This window comes from Mastomys coucha, unplaced genomic scaffold (genome assembly GCF_008632895.1).
Source record: "Mastomys coucha isolate ucsf_1 unplaced genomic scaffold, UCSF_Mcou_1 pScaffold7, whole genome shotgun sequence".
Classification (NCBI taxonomy): Eukaryota; Metazoa; Chordata; class Mammalia; order Rodentia; family Muridae; genus Mastomys; species Mastomys coucha.
Genome location: NW_022196913.1, coordinates 62,208,197 through 62,229,698, shown reverse-complemented (window position 1 = coordinate 62,229,698; position 21,502 = coordinate 62,208,197). Strand labels below are relative to the sequence as shown.

The 21,502-nt window shown below is 46.2% G+C and overlaps 1 protein-coding gene across 4 annotated transcripts in view; it reads left to right on the top strand.

Annotated features, from left to right (window-relative positions):
• The window catches only part of Spock1 (SPARC (osteonectin), cwcv and kazal like domains proteoglycan 1), a 528,793-nt gene that overhangs the window by 381,260 nt on the left and 126,031 nt on the right, over window positions 1-21,502 (top strand). For all 4 annotated transcript variants that reach the window (XM_031359713.1, XM_031359712.1, XM_031359711.1 and 1 more), the window contains one exon: window positions 5,922-6,048. In XM_031359713.1, the coding sequence (XP_031215573.1) occupies window positions 5,922-6,048 (127 nt within the window). The remainder of the gene's footprint in view (window positions 1-5,921; window positions 6,049-21,502) is intronic.

Sequence of the window (21,502 nt, the reverse complement as noted above, 5' to 3'; positions counted from 1 at the left end):
ATGGTGGTGGATGTCCTGCTTGTCTGTCTGTAGGGGCCTCATAGGCCAAGGTTTTCTTTGCAGTGTTATTAAGCTACAGGAGGTGGGCTACCTCTCAGTCTCCCAGGCAGAGATGAGTCAGTCCGGTGGCCAAGGAAAGGCTGACAGGACCTACCTCCAGGTCAAAGACTGTGCCATTCATGGTTGTCACTATCTGTGACATGGGGCATAGTATTTCTGTCAAGACTTTTTTACTGGATCTCACTCTTTATTGTCTCAAAAAAAATTAAATTACTTGAGTAAGAATTCCTAGTTACTTGCCTTGACTGAGTCGGTCATTGTTTTATGATTTGTACGGGACTGGACTGATCAGGATATACCCAGACATCAGGGAGGCTAAACCCCCTTGGTGTGCATCAGTGGCACATAGCTTTCCATTCTTGGCTTCTGGAGCAATACCACAGGTCGAGTGCCATTTCCATCACTGGATTCAAATAAGCAACACTCGGGATCGCCCCCACCTAACAGGGGTGCCAGAGTCCCTGGAACCAGCGGAAACTGGAATGGTATCGTCTTTGTACTAAAGTCTCCCTGGCCTCTGAGGCAAAGTCTGAAGTGGTTCTACCTAGGCTGATCCGTGACTACCTGGCGAGTGCTCTCTTCTGCAGGTAGAGAGCTAATGTGCCCTGCTTCCCAAAAAGCTGTTTCTATGACTGAGCCCTCCCAGTGAGAGTTCAGATCCCCAGTAGCAGACTCAAGTCATTCTGGATCATTGCCATGGTTTCCAGGGATAATAAATACGATGCCCTCCTTGATCTCTTTCAAGTTAATGGCCTCTCTTCATTAACTACTGTTACATACATAGACATACATATATGTGTGGGCATACACACACACACACAGCCCTAAATATAACCTGCTCAGTCTGTATAACAGAAAACTTCGCCAATCAAAGTGTAGGGCGTGCACGCCATTGCCTATAAATACAAGCACAAAATACTCCCACACCTAGGGCTCAGGGAATATTGGAGAACAGGGATGGAAAGACTGTGTACTGGCTGGTTTTGTGTGTCAACTTGACACAGGCTGGAGTTATCACAGAGAAGGGAGTTTCAGTTGGGGAAGTGCCTCCATGAGATCCAGCTGTGGGGCATTTTCTCAATTGCCCCTTGTGGGTGGTGCCATCCCTGGGCTGGAGGTCTTGGGTTCTATAAGACAGCAAGCTGAGCAAGCCAGGAGAAGCAAGCCAGTAAGAAACATCTCTCTGTGGCCTCTGCATCAGCTCCTGATTCCTGGCCTGCTTGAGTTCCAGTCCTGACTTCCTTTGGTGATAACAGCAATGTGAGAAGTAAGCTCAATAAACCCTTTCCTCCCCAACTTGCTTCTTGGTCATGGTGTTTGTGCAGGAATAGAAACCCTGACTAAGACAGACTTAAAGAGCCAAAGGGTCAGGGAGATGTCTGTGAGGCTGTGTCTCTCACTGATGTGAAAACTACATCCATAAAGCCTCACCAGTGTGGCTGCCTCCACCGAGCTCAACAAGGGTAACAAGAAAAACATGCTGCACTGGACATGGGCCTTAAGCATCAAGCCTGCACCAAGAACTATGGGTCACTAAGGAATGCTGAGAGTAGAAGAAATGATCTTCCCCAGCAGACACCAGTCAACTTACTCAGTACCAAGCGGTCAGTCCCGCATACATACATACAAGTAACATTATCAATATTAGTCTTAAGGTACTTGATCTGTCATTCGGTGAGCCTATCGTTAGCTGCACAGTGACAGCTACATGACAAGCACGGGCAAAACCTCCACCCGGTAGTGACATCTTGAATATTGCGAGGAGGAGCCATAGCTCTAGTAGGTACCAGCCAGCCTCGCCTCCTTGCCTCCATTCAAGACTTTAATTTAATAGTGAAGTTCAGGTTCAGAGACATAGAACACTTGTCATTAGCTGGTGATTGATTGCTGCCTCCATCTTTGCAGTGGTCACTCTTCCTCCCGGGCCTTTGGCTAAACTCCCTGAGGTTTATTTCTCCTGAAGCATCACTATACCAAGGCATGCTCACTCCAGGGAAATCCTGAGGACTTTGTAGCTCCTTCTGGAAGCTTAGAATAGGAATTATTTCAGCCTTGTGGGGCCTAAACCTAAGAGAATGGCTATCAACTAACTGTAAGCATGTATCCTTGTTTTTTTGCTGACTCTTGGTCAGTGACAGACAATGTGCTGTGTGAATGATGATAAATGGGAAGTGCTCTGTTGAAGAAATTGTGGACTCTAGTGTTAACCCTGTGCTGAAAGCCTGCTCCTCTGCCGTGGTCTCACATGAGTACATGTGCTGGTTGACTGAATCAGGCCTTGAATGAGTTAGACATGCCCTGCTGAAGATAATAGCAGCCCTCAAATCCATGTGATTCACAAATTCCAGTGATGAATGTCTTCCATCCAAGACCGAGAGGTAAAGTCAATATAGGTAGCTTGGGGAAGCAGGCAGACCTCCAACAGCATAGACAAGAGTGTCCTCAAAGAATTTTAAAGCTACTGTTCTAGGTTGGACTGAGATAAGTTGTGGTGGTTCAAAAACATGAATGGCCTCCATAGGTTCATGTATTTGAAGATTTGGCCCCCAGTTGGTGGAACTGTTTGGGAAGGATTGGAGGTGTGGCCTTGTTGGAGGAGCTGTGTTGCTGGAGGCAGGCTTTTATATTTCAAAAGAATAGCACCTTTCCCATTACACTCTCTGCCTCCTGCTTGAGAGTCAAGATGTGAGCTCTCAGCTCTAACCCTATGAAACATCTGCCTCGGTTAGGACTACTATCACTATGAAGAGACACCATGACCAACGCAACTTAGAAAGTATTTAATTTGAAGGCTCACAGTTTCCAGATGTTAGCATCCACAATCATCATAGTAGGTAGCCTAGCAGCAGGCAAGGAAGGAAGCAGGCAGGCAGGCATAATGCTGACACAGCACCTAAGAGCTTATATCCTGACCTGATAGTTGGAGATAGGTAGGTAGGTAGGTAGATAGGTAGATAGATAGATAGATAGATAGATAGATAGATAGATAGATAGATAGATGAAGGATAGATTGATAGATAGATAGATAGATAGATAGATAGATAGATTGATCAATAAGTAGATAGGTAGATGATAGATAGATCAGTAGGAAGATAGGTAGATGATAGTTGATAGGTAGATAGATAATAGATGATTGATTGATGAATAATAGATAGATCAACAAATAGGTAGATGATAGATTGGTAGGTAGATAGATGATTAGTAGATCAATAAGATAGGTAGATGATAGACAGATCAGTAGGTAGATAGGTAGATGATAGATAGATGAAGATATATAGATGATAGGTTTTGTGATAGATAAGTAGACAGACAGACAGACAGACAGAGAATGTGAGTCCACACTGAGATTCATAGGTTTAGAAACCTCAAAGCATACTCCTCAATGACACTCCCCCTCCTACACATCCAAATTCTTCCCAAACAATTCCACCAACTGGGGACCAAGCATTCAAACATATGGGTCTGTGGTGGGGGCAGCATTCTCATCCAAATGCACAAACTGTAAGCCCAATGAAATGTCTTCTTTTATAAATTACCTTGGTCATGGGGTTTCGTGGCAGCAGTAGACTAGTAACTAAGACATTGTCGGAGGCAAAGCTTCAACCTTGGACACTCTCTGAGGGCCCAAGGCCTTACCACCAATCAAATCCATGACTTCAGACAGGACTCCGCCTCTTTCAGAGTTTCCAGTTTCCTCTTCAGTAAAACAAACAAGGTGAATCCTGGGTGATAAAGACCCACATAGAACTTTGTTCTCTGAGTCTTTGGTCAGAAAGGTTCAGAACTGTTTTCTCTTCAGGCTGGATCTCTGGTTGCCTCAGGCGGCTACGCTGTGGGTACAATCGGATTCCCTTTGATGTTGCTCTCAGGGAGTTCTCCGAACACACACTCCTCACCCCACTGCCTCCCTTCAATTACTAATGGATGTGTGAGGTGGTATAAGAACCAGTTAGTGTTTGTTGGGCACCTCTTTCCCCCTCCTCTTCCCCCCTCCCCATTCTTCTCACTTGCAAGAGGGTAGCTCACCTCAGACACCACAGGTTTCCTGAGGGAGTGGGGGTATTGGACCTGGCAGAGCTGATTCCTTCACAGTTTTTAGTGGTTAAAGACCCTCCTGATCTCGGTCCCCACAGCTTATCTCATCTCCATGCAAGGTAACAGCTTTCTTTAGAGTCTCATCTGTTGGGAAAGCAATTGCAATACCTGCCACTTGTATGGATTCTTGTTTTGAGGGTTGCACTAGTTATAATTGTCACTGTAAAAATAATTACCTGAGAAAAGCAACTTGAAGGGAGGAGCTTTTGCGTACCTTTGGCTTCAGGACGCAGAGGTTTTAGTCCACAGTGTTTGACTCTAGGGATGCTCGCCCCGTGGTAGGATAGTACATTAGGGTGGTGAAAACAGGTGTTTGTAACAGGGGCTCCTCAGACGGGAAATGAAGGAGACAAGCACAGAGAGAGACCAGAACATGTAGTTCCTGAGGACAGGCCTCTTCCCTATAGATCTTCGCCCTATTAGGTCTTGTCTGCAACTTGTGATGGCATCATCATTTAAATCCTTTAAGAGCTTACTTTGTTGTGTCAGAGCCCTCAGGAGCCAATAACTCCCTAAAAGCACATCAACTAGCAAACTAGCTCCCAGTCTATCAGCCTACTGGGGCATTTCCTACAGAGACCCCGTACATAATCCATTGGGGTATTTCCCACCTAATAGGCTCCCAGTATATCAGCCCATTGGGGCATTTCCTACAAACAGCAACCCCCCGCCCCCAGTACCTCAGCCTGTTGGGGCATTTTGAATTCAAACCATAACGCATTGTGATTTTTGTAACAGCCACCAGAAGTAGTTTCTGTTTCCTTTCCTTCACTTATAGATGAGAAATTGGGATTTTGGCATTGACTATCTTGTCAAGGTCACTCCACGCTTACGTGGTAGAGCTGAGTGTCCGCTGTGTTTCCTGGCTGCAGAGGGCACATACTACTTAACATGCAGGGCTGATTGGCGTCACCAAACACCGCAAGGGAATCACAACTGTCCCATTAATGGGCAGTGCAGGGTGCCCGGTTGGTGGGCACTGCAAAGGTGTTTGCCATTGGCCTGCGGGAGTCATGGCCACCACCGCAAGTGAACTGCGTAGAGATGAGCTTCAGCTAAGGGAGAAAGGGAGGCACCAACTGCAGGCCTCTTTCTTTCAGTGGGGTCAGAGATGGGGTCCTTTTTGTAGATGCAGCCATTACGGTAGTGCCATTTTCTGTGACAAATGTGAGACAGGGAAACTGGAGCTGAAGCGGAAGGGGGGATTCATGGTTGTGTTAACAGCGGAAGCGACATTACCACAGAGCCTTCATTAAGTGGCAAGTTGGAATCTCTACTGAAATTGCTTTAAAACATACTCAGAGGTGGTGTTCTGCAGCTGTGGAAGAGTCTTTTGGTGGTGTTTGGAGGAAATCTGTACAGAGTGCCCCGACAGTAGCACCTTCTGTCAGTGTGGAAGCTGCCCGGCAGCCCCCCATGAGTGTGTAAGGCTGTGGGAGGGAGTTCGAGACACGTGTTATGTGTTGAACCAGGTACCGGGGCTCACTGTGATGTTCTCTCCCATTGTTTCTGAAATGTCTGTGATGTTCTTTACATGTGAGCAAGGTTTTAGTTTTGTTGGTTCAGCTATTGGGTAGATTTTATGCTTTAGAGAGAAAACCTCCTGATGCCTCTTAATGACTTGGAACAAATGGGGGTTCCGGCTAGTGTCCCTTGGACCCCTTACTGTCTTATGGATGCTTTTCTGTCTGGATTTACCTGTGTTCTTCGAGAACAACCTAGGAGGGCAGAATTTTGACTAACTTATCCCCTTTTTTCTTCCTTAGGCAAAAGAAGGGGAATGTGGCTCACAAGCACTGGGTTGGACCTTCAAATCTGGTTAAGTGCAAGCCTTGCCCTGTGGCACAGTCAGCAATGGTGTGCGGATCTGATGGCCACACGTACACATCCAAGGTTGGTCTTGTTGTTTGCCTTATTATAAAAATCACTGCAGGTCTGTTTGTCAAGTCTCTGTACTCTGTGGGAAGCCTTGCCCTGGAGAAGGCACAGACTCTAAACCAGGTACCTTCTGGCCAAGGAGGGAAAACACAGGGAAGTGTGATTGCAGTGGCTGAAGGCCAAGCGGGGAGTGAGATGCGCAATGTCAAAATGATGCATGATGCGTAGTTTGACCCGGCGGAGAAACAGCCTAGGAGTTGATGCTATTGATGGAGAAGCAGAGCTCTGGTACTTCCCACCTCAGCTGCCTCGGCGACTTTCAGTGATGTTTTGTAGAGTAGAGCCTACAGCTAGTGAGCTCTTATAGAGAACGCCGCCCTGTCACATTGTTGTGTAGGTCTCAAGCGTTTTCGCCCCCGCCCCATCCCTTGTCCCTTTCCTGCAGTGTACATAATTGTGCTATCTATGCCGCCCAGACTGATTGTCACAGTGCAGGTGGCACGAGCCTGAGACAAATCCTCCCTGCTGATTTCTTCAGTCTTAGCGGAGTCATCGAGCCCATGGCTGCTCTCCCCTGGTGCGTTCTGTGGTGCACAGGCCAGCTAGATCATGTCTTGTGTTTTAGTGCTGCAGCAGGGTAGCCATGGCATGGTCAGTTCATTTATTTGCTCAGTGGGTATCATGGGAAGCTTTGCTGTGTTCCAAGCAGTATGCTAGGAGCTGGGACGATATCATCTAGTAGAGATAAAGCAGATGGCTTTAGTCTTGGACGGAGTCAGCATCCTCCCCCTCTCCAATTGCAGACCTCCTGTGTAAGTTAGAACTACTCTGTCCATGATCAGGGCTAATCAGTGTATCCTGTCCACAAAGCGCCGGCACATCTCAGTTTCTCCTCCCTCCATCCTCCTGATCTCAGATAGAATTGATTAGAGTCAGATATTAGTAATGGTTTGACTCTGATACCCCCCAACATGCGTAGGTTTGTGGGTTTACAGGCATCACTGAAAATGTATCCTTGTTCCTCCACCCCCACGCCATTCTCAAAGTCAGGTCCTGCTTTTTATCTTCTTTCACGGAGACCCAGAGGCCAGAGACGTGGACAGTTGCCATGAGAGTTGACATAGCAGGTCCTGGATGGACCCGAGCTGCAGAGCCACAGTGACCTGTCTAATGAACTGGCCCACAGGGCTATCAGGTGCCCCAGAATTGTGTCAGCAGCTTTGCTGACCAAAGCTCTCCTGTAGTCTGGGAGGTTGGCTTGTGTGTGGAGTACACACTGCTTTCAGGTGCAGGTGGATGACTTGGTTACTACGCAGGACTTATATTGGGAAAATTCCATCCCAACAACTCCTCATTTTTGGAAGAGAACTGGCCTCTACACAGAGCTGAGCAAAACACTCAGAGGCCTTCCCCGTCCCCAGAACCACTCTGCCAGCAGGCAGAATAAGTGAGAGCAATCTATGTCTTCCAGCCTTGCTCAACTATTTCCCTGGAGCAAAAGAAAAAGACATAAGATAGCTCATCAAACATTGTTGTTCGTATATAATATGTTTGTCTCTCTTGCTGTCATAAAATGCCTGAGATAATCAGCTTTCAAAGATGGATAGTTTGTCTTGGCTGGTGGCCTCAGAGGTCTCATTGTATCATTTGGCTCCATTGCTTTGGGCTTGTGCAGGCACAGTTCAACGTGGAGGTACTTGCCATGAGACAGAAGACAACTGTTCACCTATGGTGGCCATGAAAAAAAGGAAGGAAAGAAATTGAAGGGACCTGACATGCTAATATCCCCCGCCATGGACATATTCTCAGTGATCTAACTTCTTCCTTCTGGGCTGTACCTTCTGAAGTTCCTACTATCTTCAGTAGTACCATAGACTGGGGTCAAGCCTTTGATACTTAGGCTGTGGGTGGGTATCCCAGATCCAAAGGTTCCTTGAGACAAGGCTTTTGGCATGTCATGATGCTCAGGGTCTTCTGCCTGGGTCTATGTGGTCTACCTACTTCAATGACATTAAAACAAGGAAGCAGAGTTGTGGGACCAGGAAGCTGTGGGACTGGGAGGAAGCAGGCCTGGAGCAAGAGTAGGGTTGAGGCCTGTCCAAACCCTGGACATCTCATCCTGAGATCGGCAGAAAGACTGCTCCCTCTCCCCCACCTTGAGCCTGTAGGTCCTGATGCAAGTAGCCTGTGGCCCTACTCTTACCTCACCAGAGGAGGTCACTTAGCCATAGCCAGTAGCCAGGTTAAATTTCCTTTCTCCTTATAAGGTCATGTCCAGCAGCACCTGGAATTCCTCCTTATGCAAATGAGGCATCCCTAGCACCCTGGCCTGGACCAATGATGTACACTCACTCCATAGGCCCTACTCACCCCCAAAGGTTTAAATAGCCTTTCCCCCCCCCCCCCAGTTAAACTGAACCAGTTCTTCAAGGCCGTTCTTGTATGTGTGCGCGTTCCTTACCTGTGCATTCACTGCTAACCAAGGCCCTGTACTGCACCCACCTGGCCGGGATAAGCTTCCCTTGGCTACCCTGAGAGGGAGAAGTGCTCACAGAGCAGCACAGAATGCTGGCAATGACAGCATTTGTATAGCAGGTGATGCTGGGTCCTGGAACAAGTGTTCCCGTCTTCTGCCTTTGTTCCCTGTACATGTAACAAATCAAACATGGTTAATTTATAAGCCTTGAACTGATTGCTTAAGGCCAATGAAGCAGAGGCCAGTTGTAAACTGGTATTCAGTGGGGCTTTCTTCCAGAGGGCATATTTCCATCTGGTCAGGTTTGCAATTTTTTTTTTTTAACTTATTACCCCTAAAGACAGGGCCTCTTGTTTATTCAGGTTCAAGATGTCTGGGTCTTACAGACAAAGCTTTGGAGAATACCAATAAAGGCTCAGCTAATGTGACTGAATGAATTAGCTAGTTACAATCACTGACTTCCTGTCACCGGGGGCTATGGCCTTTTGGGGTCATTGATGCTGGAAAACAGAAGACAGATGAGACCATAGTGTGTGTGTAAGCAGAAGTGATTTCATATTTTAAAGTCAAACTTATGAAAATAATCTTTGGCCAAAATCCAGCCCAGGCCTGGCATCACCATAGGTGAGCAGTCTCTGTTTTCCAGTTGAATTCTCCATCTCTTCAAGATGGGCCTGATGGCTGTGGAGAATCAGGGAAGGCAGGACAAAAGAGCCAACTTCTTAGGCTGGCCGTGAACCAGGTAGCTTTCCTGGGGAGGGACATATTGACCAAGCTTTGTTCCTGTGTCTGCCCAAGATGGTTGAAGGTTTCTAGAACTGGTAAAGGGAGAGGGAGGCTTATACTCAGGAGTAGCACTTGACAGCAGGGATTTTTCCAATATTTCAACCCCAGAGGTACCACGTAGAGGTCTGACTCCCCAGAACCTTAAGATCAGTGTACAAGCTTGTAGTCTCGAGATGACAGATGATGTCACGTGGATAGCAAAGCCAACGCTGCTGCTCACTGCAGATTGTGAAGCCGACGCTGACCCTTAGCCTCTAGGAGGAAGTATCATGTCACCTTCTTAGTGCTCTGTCACATGTATTACAGAAGCTCAATGTCCTCTGTGTTAAACAGGGTGCTGAAAAGCTGAGTCATTGCACAGGTCAAAAAGGAATAATGCTCCATTTTCGTGGAACTTGTAAGAGAGGCAGACACACTGAAAAGCAATCCACTATGATTATAGCAGGTGGCTTGTCTCATATAAGTTTATGTGCTTGGAGACTCATCTCTATTGTGACAGTGCTCAAGTTCTTGGTACCTTTAACAGGCCAGTCCCCATGGGAGGTAATTAGGGTATTAGGTACACTGATCTTGGGCGGGATTAATGTTAACCATGTGGATTAAGTTCTTCCGAGAATGAGGTATTCTGTAAAGAGTGAGACCTGATCCCATCTTGGGCCCTGGGCTCCTGCATTATAATGTTTTATCACCTTACATGTGTTCCCACTGTGATGCCACTACCATGACAATTACGGGGCATGTGGTTGCCAAGGGACTCTGTGAGCTGAACAACCTCCTTTTCTTCATACGTTACCCAACCTCAGGCATTTTGTCATAGCAACAGTAGGTTAAGACAATTGTTGCTACGATAAGGGGTGTTCAGGGTACTTTGGGAGCAGTGAGCAGGGTCAACCCCGCTGGTTTGGAGGAATAGGCAGTTGTCTCAGAGAAAACCCTGGTCCTAGCATGGCTGAAAAGAATCATACATCGAATAGAACAGGATCTAGGAAACTCAGCCAAAAGAGTGAAGGGATTGAAGAGTAAAAGAAAGCAAGGTACACAGAGGGGCTCAGGGAGCGTCAGTGTGGTGGATCACCCGTCAGAGAGTTGGCCTGATAGGAACTCCAGGCCTATAGAGAATGCGCTCCCACCTTGCCTTTCTGTGTGCAGTCTCTAAAGGGGCCAGGGATATTTTCTCCCACAGCAGCTCTTACAACTACAGACAGCTCTTTCTTGCAGCCAGATGTAGGCGAGCCATTTGCTGATTATAGAGAAATATTCAGCCACATTCAGCAAGTTGAAGATACGAAGAAGCTTGAGCTCCAGCTTGTAAGATTTGGGGGAACCCCATTGAAGAGTCACAGTTTAGGACTCAGCTGCCTTCACGTGGGCTGGGAGTGTGTGGGATGGGACCCAATGCTGGTAACGGAGGGACCTACTGGTGTTGTTCAAGACCGCCGTGTGTAGAAATCAGGGAGTCTAGCCTGGTCTTGGTGACTGATAGATTTGAAACACAAAGTCATCCCAGCTGTGGGCTCAGCATCAGGATTCATCTTCATCCTAGCTGAGCTTGCAAAGCCTTTGGTCAACACAGTTTGGTTGTGTTTATTTTATTTGGAGCACATCATTTGCAAACCCCTTTCCTTTCTCTGCTGTTCCCTGTATAGCTGGGTGGAGGCTTACAGGATAGTGCTAGAACAGAGAGTCCAGGGTGCAGGACTTTGGCTCCATTCAGCAGGGTATTTTGTGATCAGCGTCCATTCAGGGGGCCAGCCTAGGTTTCTCCTCCTAGAAGGCAAAGCTGTTTCAGAAACAGCAGCAGATTCGGAGTTGATGCTTAGGTCTTGGGGGCTCAGAGGGGAGCCCAGGGGGAAGGCCTGGCTGGGACTGCTTCTCAAACAGGACAATGATATTCCCATGCACCTGATGCCCATCTCTTCCCCACTCGGGTACATGATAATCCAGAACTGCGGCCCATGATGGTACCTAAAATGCAGGAGCCCTGCCTATGAAGGTATATGATGTAAAGATGTTTCTTTCAACGCAGATACCCAGATTAATTAGGCCCTGCCCCTGGAGGGAGTCTCATTGCCTGGATCTTTCCCTGGCAGTTTGTCGGCCATGCTGGTTCTGATAACCACAATGGCTCCTTTCGAAGCCAGGACCTGGGACTGGCCTCTCAAAAGAGGGGTCTCTGAATGGTATAGGTTTCTGGGGAGTTAGCCCTATTCTCTGGCACCTGCCCGGCTGTTGATAATTGGAAAACAAACAGGCAAATACCCATCTGCTCTCCGCTTCCCCCCCCCCCCGCATCTCCTTCCTTAAAAGCTGTTAAACAATTAGCAAATGGCTCATTTATGTCTAGACACTGGAGAAAGATGCAGAGTTAAGAACTGCTATGAGAGAAAATGGGTTCTTTAGGTTCTGAAAGTGCAAGGGAGGGTGAGGGGTGTTTAGGGGGGTGTGGGGGGGGGAGCGGTGGCTTTACAGGGCTGGCATTTCTTCCAGCACATTGTCACCATGGATCATATTATCGTTGCTGGGGCATCTTAATAGCTTCTAACAATCGCTACCAAGTAAAGGTCGTGTTTGAAGTTCTTGGCAAGTGTATTCTCCGTTGGCCAGTTTTCCAAGAATAGGAAACTCAGTGGATTGAAGCTGACTCCTCCAGATAGCTTTAGACGTTATCTTCAGCATCTAGGATGTCTGACCCGTGAGCATTCCCGCCACGAGAGGGTTCTTATCCCGCTTTGCTTGTCATTAATTTTGGTTGGGAGTAAAGGCATTTGGGCTAGGTCTGTTCCCTGCAGATCCATGCCACGTGAATAGTCCTCACTTGCAAATGGCTCCTGAGAGAGAGAGAGAGAGAGAGAGAGAGAGAGAGAGAGAGAGAGAGAGAGAGAGAGAGAGAGAGAGAGAGACAGATAGAGAGAGACAGAGAGAGACAGAGACAGAGAGACAGAGACAGGGAGACAGAGAGACAGACAGAGACAGAGACAGAGACTGAGAGACTCTAGTGGAGAGAGGCAGTCTGTAAGTGGCTCTAGAGTCAGATCCAGGACTTTGGTTTTTCTGTTGCACAGAAAAGGACAAGAGATGGAGCTTTGTAACCCGGGAGACTTCCTTGGTGGTTTCTAGCCAACTCCAAGCGATTCTGCTTCCTACGTCAGAAAGTTGGAGATTTCGGGAGAAATCCACTGTAGATGGCAGGTGCCCCAATTTGCCTTCCCCACCTCGGGCCATGTTCATTTACAACTTCCTGTCTTACTCTGGAGGAGTCAGATATCATTTGGTAATGAGAGCTCATTTCTTGTGGTAACCTTCAGCTATTTTAAATACTTTTTGCTCTAGTTTTATCATCCCCGATCTCCTTAAAGGCCTTCCAGGAGGAGTAAGTGTAAACAATATTTATAATATTAGTTGTATATTCTCAAGGAATACTGTGGCCTCCATGACAAAGCCTTACATAAGTCAGAGGTGTAAGTGCATCAGCTTTGGCTTCCAGTTCCCACAGAAGCAACACAGAACTGAGGTGCCGCCTCCACAGTGGGGCTGCCCAGGATCCATTTAGCTTGGTATTCTGTCATCCACAATACTTAGAATAGTGAAATTTTGCGTATGGGTGAGGCATGGCTATGTTCAGCCAGTGAAACCAGTAAGGAAAGTGGGAACCATTTATAAGTCACCTGCCTCGCCTGTTTATGGCCTGTTAGCAGAATTACCTCACAGGCTCCAGCAAGCTGCAAAGGAGGCTGGGAATGTAGGGTAATGTTAGGCAGCTCTGCGCCCTTCTGAAGTTTGACAACCAGCTGACGCATAGATGAGTGTGTTCTCTTGGCGTAGCTACCATGGCGTCATTTTAGTACTACTTACAAGGCAGGTAGTACTTGCTAAATCCCTGTTAAATACTGTGCACTGGGGTTCTGTGCCAAGTGGCATCTCATTCCTTGTTATTTCAATAAGTTTCCAAAACATAGTGAGCTGGTTAATCTCTGAGCACACACTCAGGTCATCTGGAGACAAGGATCCTTAATTGAGAAAACACCTCCATCAGATTGGCCTTTCGGCAAGTCTGCAGGGCCTTTCTTATTGATGTGGGAGGGCCCCGACCAGTGTGGGCAGGGCCACCACTGAGTAGTTGATCCTCGGTTTTATATATAATCAATCCTGGGTTTTATAAGAAAAAAAAATCAAGGTGAAAAAGAGTCACAGGGAGCACGCCAGTAGGCGAAGTTGGTTCAGCTTCAGGCGAAGTTGGTTCAGCTTCAGGCGAACTTGGTTCAGCTTCTGTCCCTGCTTCGAGGTCCTGCCCTGAATCAGCCCTTTTCCTCCCCAGTGACTTTTAGTCATCATTTTTACCACAATAATATAAAGCAAACTAAGACACACACTCATGAGTAAATACCATTGTTGATTCCAAAGTATTAATGGGGGGGGGGGTCAGCAAAAAGATCAACACGGTTGAGAGGTCTCAAAGTTGATGTTTGAGCCCCAGTCTGACTGGGGTCACAACTTTTGCTTTGCAAATAAAAAAAAACCTCTGAAAAGCTTTAGAATACCAGCTCTATCATCATAATACTTCTGACTTCAAATGATAGGACTATGTACCTTTGATCATTCTCTCTCTCCCTCTCTCTCTCTCTCTCTCTCTCTCTCTCTCTGTCTGTCTGTCTCCCCCCATACACACACACACACACACACACACACACACACACACACACTTTGATACTTCACAACCATGTTGATCTTTTTGCTGTTTCTCCTCCTTCCCAGTGAATACTTTGGAATCAACAATGGTATTTATTCATGAGTGTGTGTCCTAATTTGCTTTCTATTGCCATGATAAAAAATGATGACCAAAAGTCACTTGGGAGAAAGAGGGCTTATCCAAGGCAGGATATCTATCTATTTATCTATCTATCTATCTATCATCTATCATCTATCTGTCTAGATCTAGATCTAGGTATAGATGTAGATCTATAGATAATAAAGATTATAGATATATAGATATTAGATATATAGATTGATAGATATATAGATTGATAGCTATGTAGATTGATAGATATGTAGATTGATAGACATGTAGATTGATAGACATGTAGATTGATAGATATGTAGATTGATAGATATGTAGATTGATAGACTGATATATAAGGTTTGAGGGTCCTCTGAGACAGCCAGGCTTTGGTGGGAGCTGGGGAAAATCTCTGTGAATAGCATGGTATGTCTCTCACCCTTTGGCCTGCTCCTCTGAGACAGCCAGGCTTTGGTGGGAGCTGGGGAAACTCTCTGTGAATAGCATGGTGTATCTCTTACCCTTTGGCCTGCTGTCTCTGCCTGTCTTCTGAAGATAGGCTCTTTCTCTTTGCAAACAATATGGGTTTGAAAGCCTCAAATATCTTGTTTTCACATTAGCAGCTCTAAGGAAATCTACCTAGCCTGTGCTTGGACCTGTAATTGGCTCATTTTGAATCATAAGACATCTCTTCTTCTAGTCCTTGTCCAGGCTAATGAGGCTCTGTGAGTGGCCTGCTTTGGCCCTGCGAGCCCCACTTCACTGTGATGAAGAAGAAGACTCTTTTAATAAAAGAAAGAGAGGATGGGCACATTTTAACTGTACATTTAAAAAGCACCCTTTCTGCTATCAGGTGTATTAACTTCTTTGGGGCCATCATTTAAATAGCAGTAGTTTGAGCCAATATGAGAATGCTTTAAGGCCCTTGTGTGTGTGTGTGTGTGTGTGTGTGTGTGTGTGTGTGTGCGTGTGTGTCTGTGTCTATATGTGTGTGCATGTGCGTATGTGCATGTGAGTGTGAATGTGCATGTGTGTGTACCATGCTACATGCTTGTGGAGGCCAGATGAGGAGGAAGCCAGATGAAAATGTCTGATATTCTCCTTTATCACCCTCAGCCTCACTTTTTTTTTGAAACCATGTCTGTCACTAAGCCTGCAGCATGCTGCTTCAGCTAGACTGACTGGCCGGTGAGCTCCTGGGATCTGACTGACTGTCTCCACCCCTTCATGGGCACAGGCCCAGGAGACAGTGCCTGGCTCTAATCTGGGTCTTCTTGTGTGGTAAGCATTCTTGGCCATCCAGCCAGCTGCCCAGCAGGAGCAGGAGCAGCATCCATATAGAGGGATGTGAGAAAAAGAGACAATCCATTATACTGAGGATGTTGTCTAATTAAAGGAGGAAATCCCTAAAGTAGAGGGTTCACTGAATGCAGAGTATGTTGAAGCCTTTGGCCCAATCCTTAAGAGTTTCTTCAGAACGTGGGACCCATGAATCATCAGTTTTCTTCGTCCCTTTTCTTTTGAGACATTCAAAGATAACACAGTCTTTTGGCTCTTGAGGATAAACTCCTGGGCCAAACGGTTGTTGTGACATTTTCAGGAAGCACAGATGTTCACACTCCATCGATAACAAAAAAGCATGGATTTACCCAGACTTCCTCGGAATGCAGATTCATCATAGAAGTTGGAGAAGGAAGCAACTTGATGAATCATTACACTACTTATATCTAAGTTCTTTATGCAAAAATATATTTAACTGAGAGATGAAGAATAGATTTTTATTTCTTCTTTGTAGATGCCCCCAAGTAAACCATTATGTGATTAGTTAATGCCTTTGTTAAAAATACATTAGGAAAAGGAGCTTTCTTGCTGTCATTTCTGCGGAATGCACAGGTAAGCTGTTGGTAAAGCACTTACCTGAACACGATGAGGTTTGGTCTCCCCTACTCAGGAGTTGAGAAGATGGATGAGGTAAATTGCAAAGCACTGGAGACCTCTACCTACCAACTGCTTAAAAGATGGAAAGGTCCCTGGCCGGAATGACTATGCACAGTGCTAAATCCAATTAAGTCATTAGGAACAATGTTAATTAAGTTATTATATTGTTGTTTTCTTTAAGGGGAACAAACAAAACCTCTTTGGACATAGTGCTCACAGGAGTACAGCCATGCGTCTTTCTCGGTGTTTTCCAGAACAGCTCAGCCTCAGACATTGTCAGTACTGAAGGGACTCAGCTCACTTCCAAGCCTTGGATTAGGCCCTGTACAGCATGGGAGGGAATTAAGGCATTCCTCATTCTTTATTAGGCTTGGTTAGAACTTACCTGGGCCGGGCCTCACTTGACCACTGTGGGCAATGGTTCTAGTGATGCCCTCACTTCTACCAAAGCATTACCCGTTCTCTGAAGTCAGTGAAAAATCAGGGATTTTTCATGTCACCTTGTTCAGAACAGGTGAGTGAACTCAGGGTCTCCGGCATGCTTTCTACCACAAGCTTAGAGACCTCTAATTACATGTACAATGAGGAAAGATGCCTTCCAGGATCGGGTGGCTTCACTAGGCTTCTAGGTACAGGCCAGTGAGATGCTCAGAGCGCATATTTCAGCCATTAGGAAAGTTCTCAGGCTCAAAGAATGACTTGACTTAAGTTCTTCTCCAAAGCCACTAGGGACTGCTTTGGCACTGAGCCCTCTCCCAAAGATGGGCTGTGCACTAGTGGCTGGGAAGCCAAGCACTGCAAAGCCCTGAGAGCCCAAAGCAATGAAGTTCATTTGGAAGGCTTCTTAAATTTGTCTCTAACTACACCCTAACCATTGTCTCTCTACAGTAAAGAGAATGGAGATAATGGCATGTATCAGTCAAGGTAGGGTGAGCAAGGGTGTACGTATCAGTCAAGGTAGGGTGCACAATGGTGTATGTATCCATCAAGGCAGGATGTGCAGGGGTGTATGTATCAATCAGTCAAGATAGGGTGCACAATGCTGTATGTATCAGTCAAGGTAGGATGTGCAAAGGTGCCTGTGTGTGGGATTAGGGTGGTATCTCTCCTATTGTTTAACCTTTTCCTGCTGAAAGCTATCCAGGCCAGCCATTTGAAACCCCCTGAGAGAGAAACAATATACACCCTGACTAATGCTATGCGAATGGCAGATGAAGGTAGGACAGAGCATGTACCTTTTTTGTGATGATAGTTTAACATTTATTCATTTGTGCCAGGGTTTGAACCCATGGCTCTGTGAGAACAAAGTGCAACTGGCACTTCGCAGCATCTCCAGCCAACTCCCCAGGTCTTTACACTTAATTCACAATGATGGGAGAGAGTAGACTCAGCCTCCTATCAGTACAAAGAGGCACTGCGTTCCTGGAATCCCAAACATAAGGCTCAACCTGGATGCCATCTCCTCAGTGCATCCCTTGTACCCCTTATGCCAGAGAAGATTGCCTGTTCCTTCTGAATGCCAGTGCCACCATGTGTATTGTGATGGCCTTACAGGAGCTGCCTGTGCCTGAACTTATCCAAGTGTATGATAGCCTGGAGATACCTAAACCCTCTGATAGGAAGTTTTAGCTGTGATTCACAAGTCATTTTTGAACATTTAATCTTGCAAAATTCAAGACAAATCCTGGTTCAGGAGAGAAGGGCCGGGTAGGAGGCCGACCTCTGCCTTACAGTTGGGAGACAGAATTCCAAACTAGCCCAGAAGCACTGGAAAGACAGCTGGATGCAAACTGGAGACAATTCCTCAAGTCCTAAATGGGATTAGAGCTGAAAGCCCCATAAATTAGTCTAGGATCATCTGTGGATTCACCTTGAGTCTGAGAGGTGGTTTTGAGTTTAAGGTGTTTTATTTCTTTTTAATTCTCCCTTGCTTGTTTATTTGTTTGTTCGTTTTTTAATCTGCTTGGTAGTGAATCAGAACTACAGGAACACTTGTGAGGCTCAGCTTAGACTCCGGAAGGAGAATTAAGGCAAAATCTGTGATGCTGCAACAGAGAGCCCACACGTACCCAGGAATGGTGGTCATGGCACAAAAGCATCTAAAGATATACACGGGACCCAGGCATACTGGAGAGAGAAGAGCTAATGGCCGGCAAACTGTCCTGTGGCTCACACACCGCAGGCATTTTAGCCTGCACTGGTGGTTCGTATTTATATTCTTGGCATGCTGCAGGAGATAGATTGACTTCAAATGGTTCTGAGTAGGAAGGCACAAGGGTACCTGGAAGAAGCTAACACAAATCCTCTTTGCAGTATTGGATCCATACCTGATGGTTTCACAGGACTCCCCCGGGCCCTGCCGGGCAGACAGTGATTCTTTAGAAGCAAGTGAGCTACTGTGAGAGGTGGCCCCGCCATGAAGAATTAGATCCCTCAATAACAGACTTTTCAGATCCAGACCATAAAGTCCAAATGCTCAACGTGTTTAAATGCGAAAGGCAATTTAAGACTTATACAATGAGTTATAGACTTATCAAAGAGTGCTAGGCTAATTTGAAATGTCTGAGGTGGAGAGATCCAATCATAGAAAGCATGTCTCAATGAGAAAAATACACATCTGAACTCCTGCACCAGGGCCCAAGCCCTCTATCCCAAATCCTCATAGCTAAGCTATCTGTTCAAGAAAGTCTTATATCGGTCCTTGAAGGATTATCCTCAGAACTGAAGTTCCCCCTGCTAGTCTGCATGGAATGTCTTCCAGTGGCAGTGCTGAAGGCCTGATCCTCAGCTACAGTGCCATCCTAAGGCCATGGAGCCCTTCAGAGGTGGGGACATGCTCCTGGAGGCTCCTTCATCTGTCCCTGTGCTTTCCTGTTACTCGGAGCTGAAAAACTGAATGAACACCGGCCATGCCCCTTGATGACATCCCTCCCTATGGCTCCAAAGCAACAAATCCAGCCAGCAGTGGGCTGGACCCTCTGAGAACATGTGCCTAGGCCAATCTTTTCTCCTCTTTTGAATGTCTTGGGAGTTTGTCACAGCGACAGAAAGCTGGCTTAACATGAGACCTTACTTTCTACTACGACTGCATTGAGAAATTATATGTGTCTCAGAGACACATTCAAACCAGAATGCCATATAATTAAGAAAAAAATAGCCAGAAACAGAAAGGCATTCATTATTGATACACGTAACAGCATACTGAGTATTAACCTAATTATGCAATGAAAAACCAGGCTCAGAGTAGTATACATTGATTACATTAATAAAAACTTCATAAAACATAAGCTACCAATCTTTACTGGAAGGATAGATCAATGGCTAGCTATTATGGGGAGGGAGATAACGAGAAGGGAGATTTCAAAGGGTGTGAGGAAAGCTTGAAGAATGATGGTATGGTAAATATCTGGATTATGGTCATGATTCTGCAAGTGGATGCAGATATTTATACTTACCAAAGCTCTTTGAAGTATAGGCTTAAAAGTATGTAGATATTTTGTTTTGTATTTTGATTATACATCAATACAAGTGTTTGAGTAATTTTTTTAAGAATTCAGGTCACCCCTGTTGAGTGTGTCTAGGGAGTGGCCCATTCTTGCAGTTGCTTCCACATCTCTCAGCTCTTAGTTCAGTTGTTGATACTCTGCATCCACTAGAAAGACTTCGTTGTTCTTCCATCTCATCTGCTAATGGAAGGATGGAATTGATGCTTTCTGAGTGTGTTTTTTTTTTTTCCTCTCCATCCAACATTGAAAGATATAAAAGGATGTGAGCTTCCATCAGAGTCTCCTTTCACAGGGAAACTGCTCCTGACGCACGTCTCAGGTTTTATCCTTCCAGGTAGGATATCTGCTTTCCATGTGGTGACGGCGGCATTTTTCTCCATCTTTTGGAGGAAGAGGCCTTGGTGACCGAACATGAGCCACAAGAGCCAGCTGGGGAGTGGCAGATGTTGTAGAGGAAGCCTCCTGGTGACCTTTACCTCTGGTGGCTTTTCAGAGAAAGCTCACTTAGGTGAAGTCCTGGCTGAGTAAGTGTCTGAGAGGAGAACCAATAGCTGGTCTGGTTAGTGTGACACAGCCATTCATGCTGCAGGTGACAGAAAAGCAAGGGAGGTGGCCCTTGGAGGACCACATGATTAGCAGTGGCTGCTTTGTTTTCTGTCACTGTAGGGGTTCCAGCTCCATACATTTAGGCCTCCAAGTTCTCACACCTGGAAAGGGCCCTGAACTTGTCTGGAGCTTGCCTTGGGTCTTTTGAGGTGGCCCTCCAGAGTCACAATCACACTTATTATGTGCTAGGCCCCTGCTGCTTGCTGGTTCTATTCCCAGGCTGTACTCTATATCCAGAGAAGGCAGATATGGACACAGATTTGGATTTAGTACAAAGCAGTAGACAGACAGACAGACAGACAGACAGACAGACAGACAGGAGAAAGTTGGCACATCTGTCATGGGGCAGAACTTGTCCAGAGCTCTGCCTCTCTGTGTTTCAGTTTCCTTTTCTGCAAATGAGGCTGAAGGGTTGTTATGAGAAGCTCAGTGAATACAGACTAAGTTCTTGGAACCTTTTAGTCCCATAGATATGCCTATAGTGGTTTTTACTAATTTACTAATTAACTTCATATCTCAATCACAGCTTCCTCTCCCTCTTCTCCATCCCTGTTCCTCTCCCTCTTCTCCATCCCTGTTCCTCTCTACCTACTCCAAGAAGTGGAGGCCTCCCGTGGGTGGGAAACCACCTTAGCCTGTCAAGGTGTGGTAAGACAAGGTGCATCTTCTGCTGCTGAGGCCATGCAAGGCAGCCCAGTTAGGGGAAAGGATCCAGAGGCAGGCCACAGAGTCAGAGACGGCCCCAGGTCCTGCCGTTCGTTAGGAGTCCCGCATAAAGACCACGCTGCACAACTGTTATATATGTTCAGAGGACCTAGGTCTGTCTCGTGCATGAGCTCTGGTTGGTGGTTCATTCTCCATGGGCCCTTATGGATCCAGGCTAGTTGATTCTGTAAATTTTCTTGTGGTCTCCTTGATCTCTCTGGTTCCTTCAGTCTTTCCTTCCCTCTTCCCTAGTATTCCCCAAGCTCTGTCTAATGTCTGGCTGTGGGTCTCTACATCTGTTTCCATCAGTTATTGGCTGAAGCCTCTCAGATGACAGTTATGCTAGGGTCCAGTCTGCAAGCTGAATACGATTAACAGTGTCTAAGGTGGCGGCACTCTCTCTCATGGCAAGTGTCTCAAGCTGGCCCAGACATTGGTTGGCCATTCCTTCAATTTCTGCTCCATCTTGATCCCTGAAAATCTTATAGGTAGGACAAATTGTAGGTCAGAGGTTTTGTGGCTGGGTTGGTGTCCCAGTGTCTCCATTGGAAGTCTTGCCTGGTTACAGGAGATGGCTGGTTCAGGCTCCATATCTGCCGTTGCTAGGAGTCTTTTTTTTTTTTAGATGTTTTCTTTATTTACAATATCTCCTTTCCCAGGTTCCCCTCCAAAAGAAAA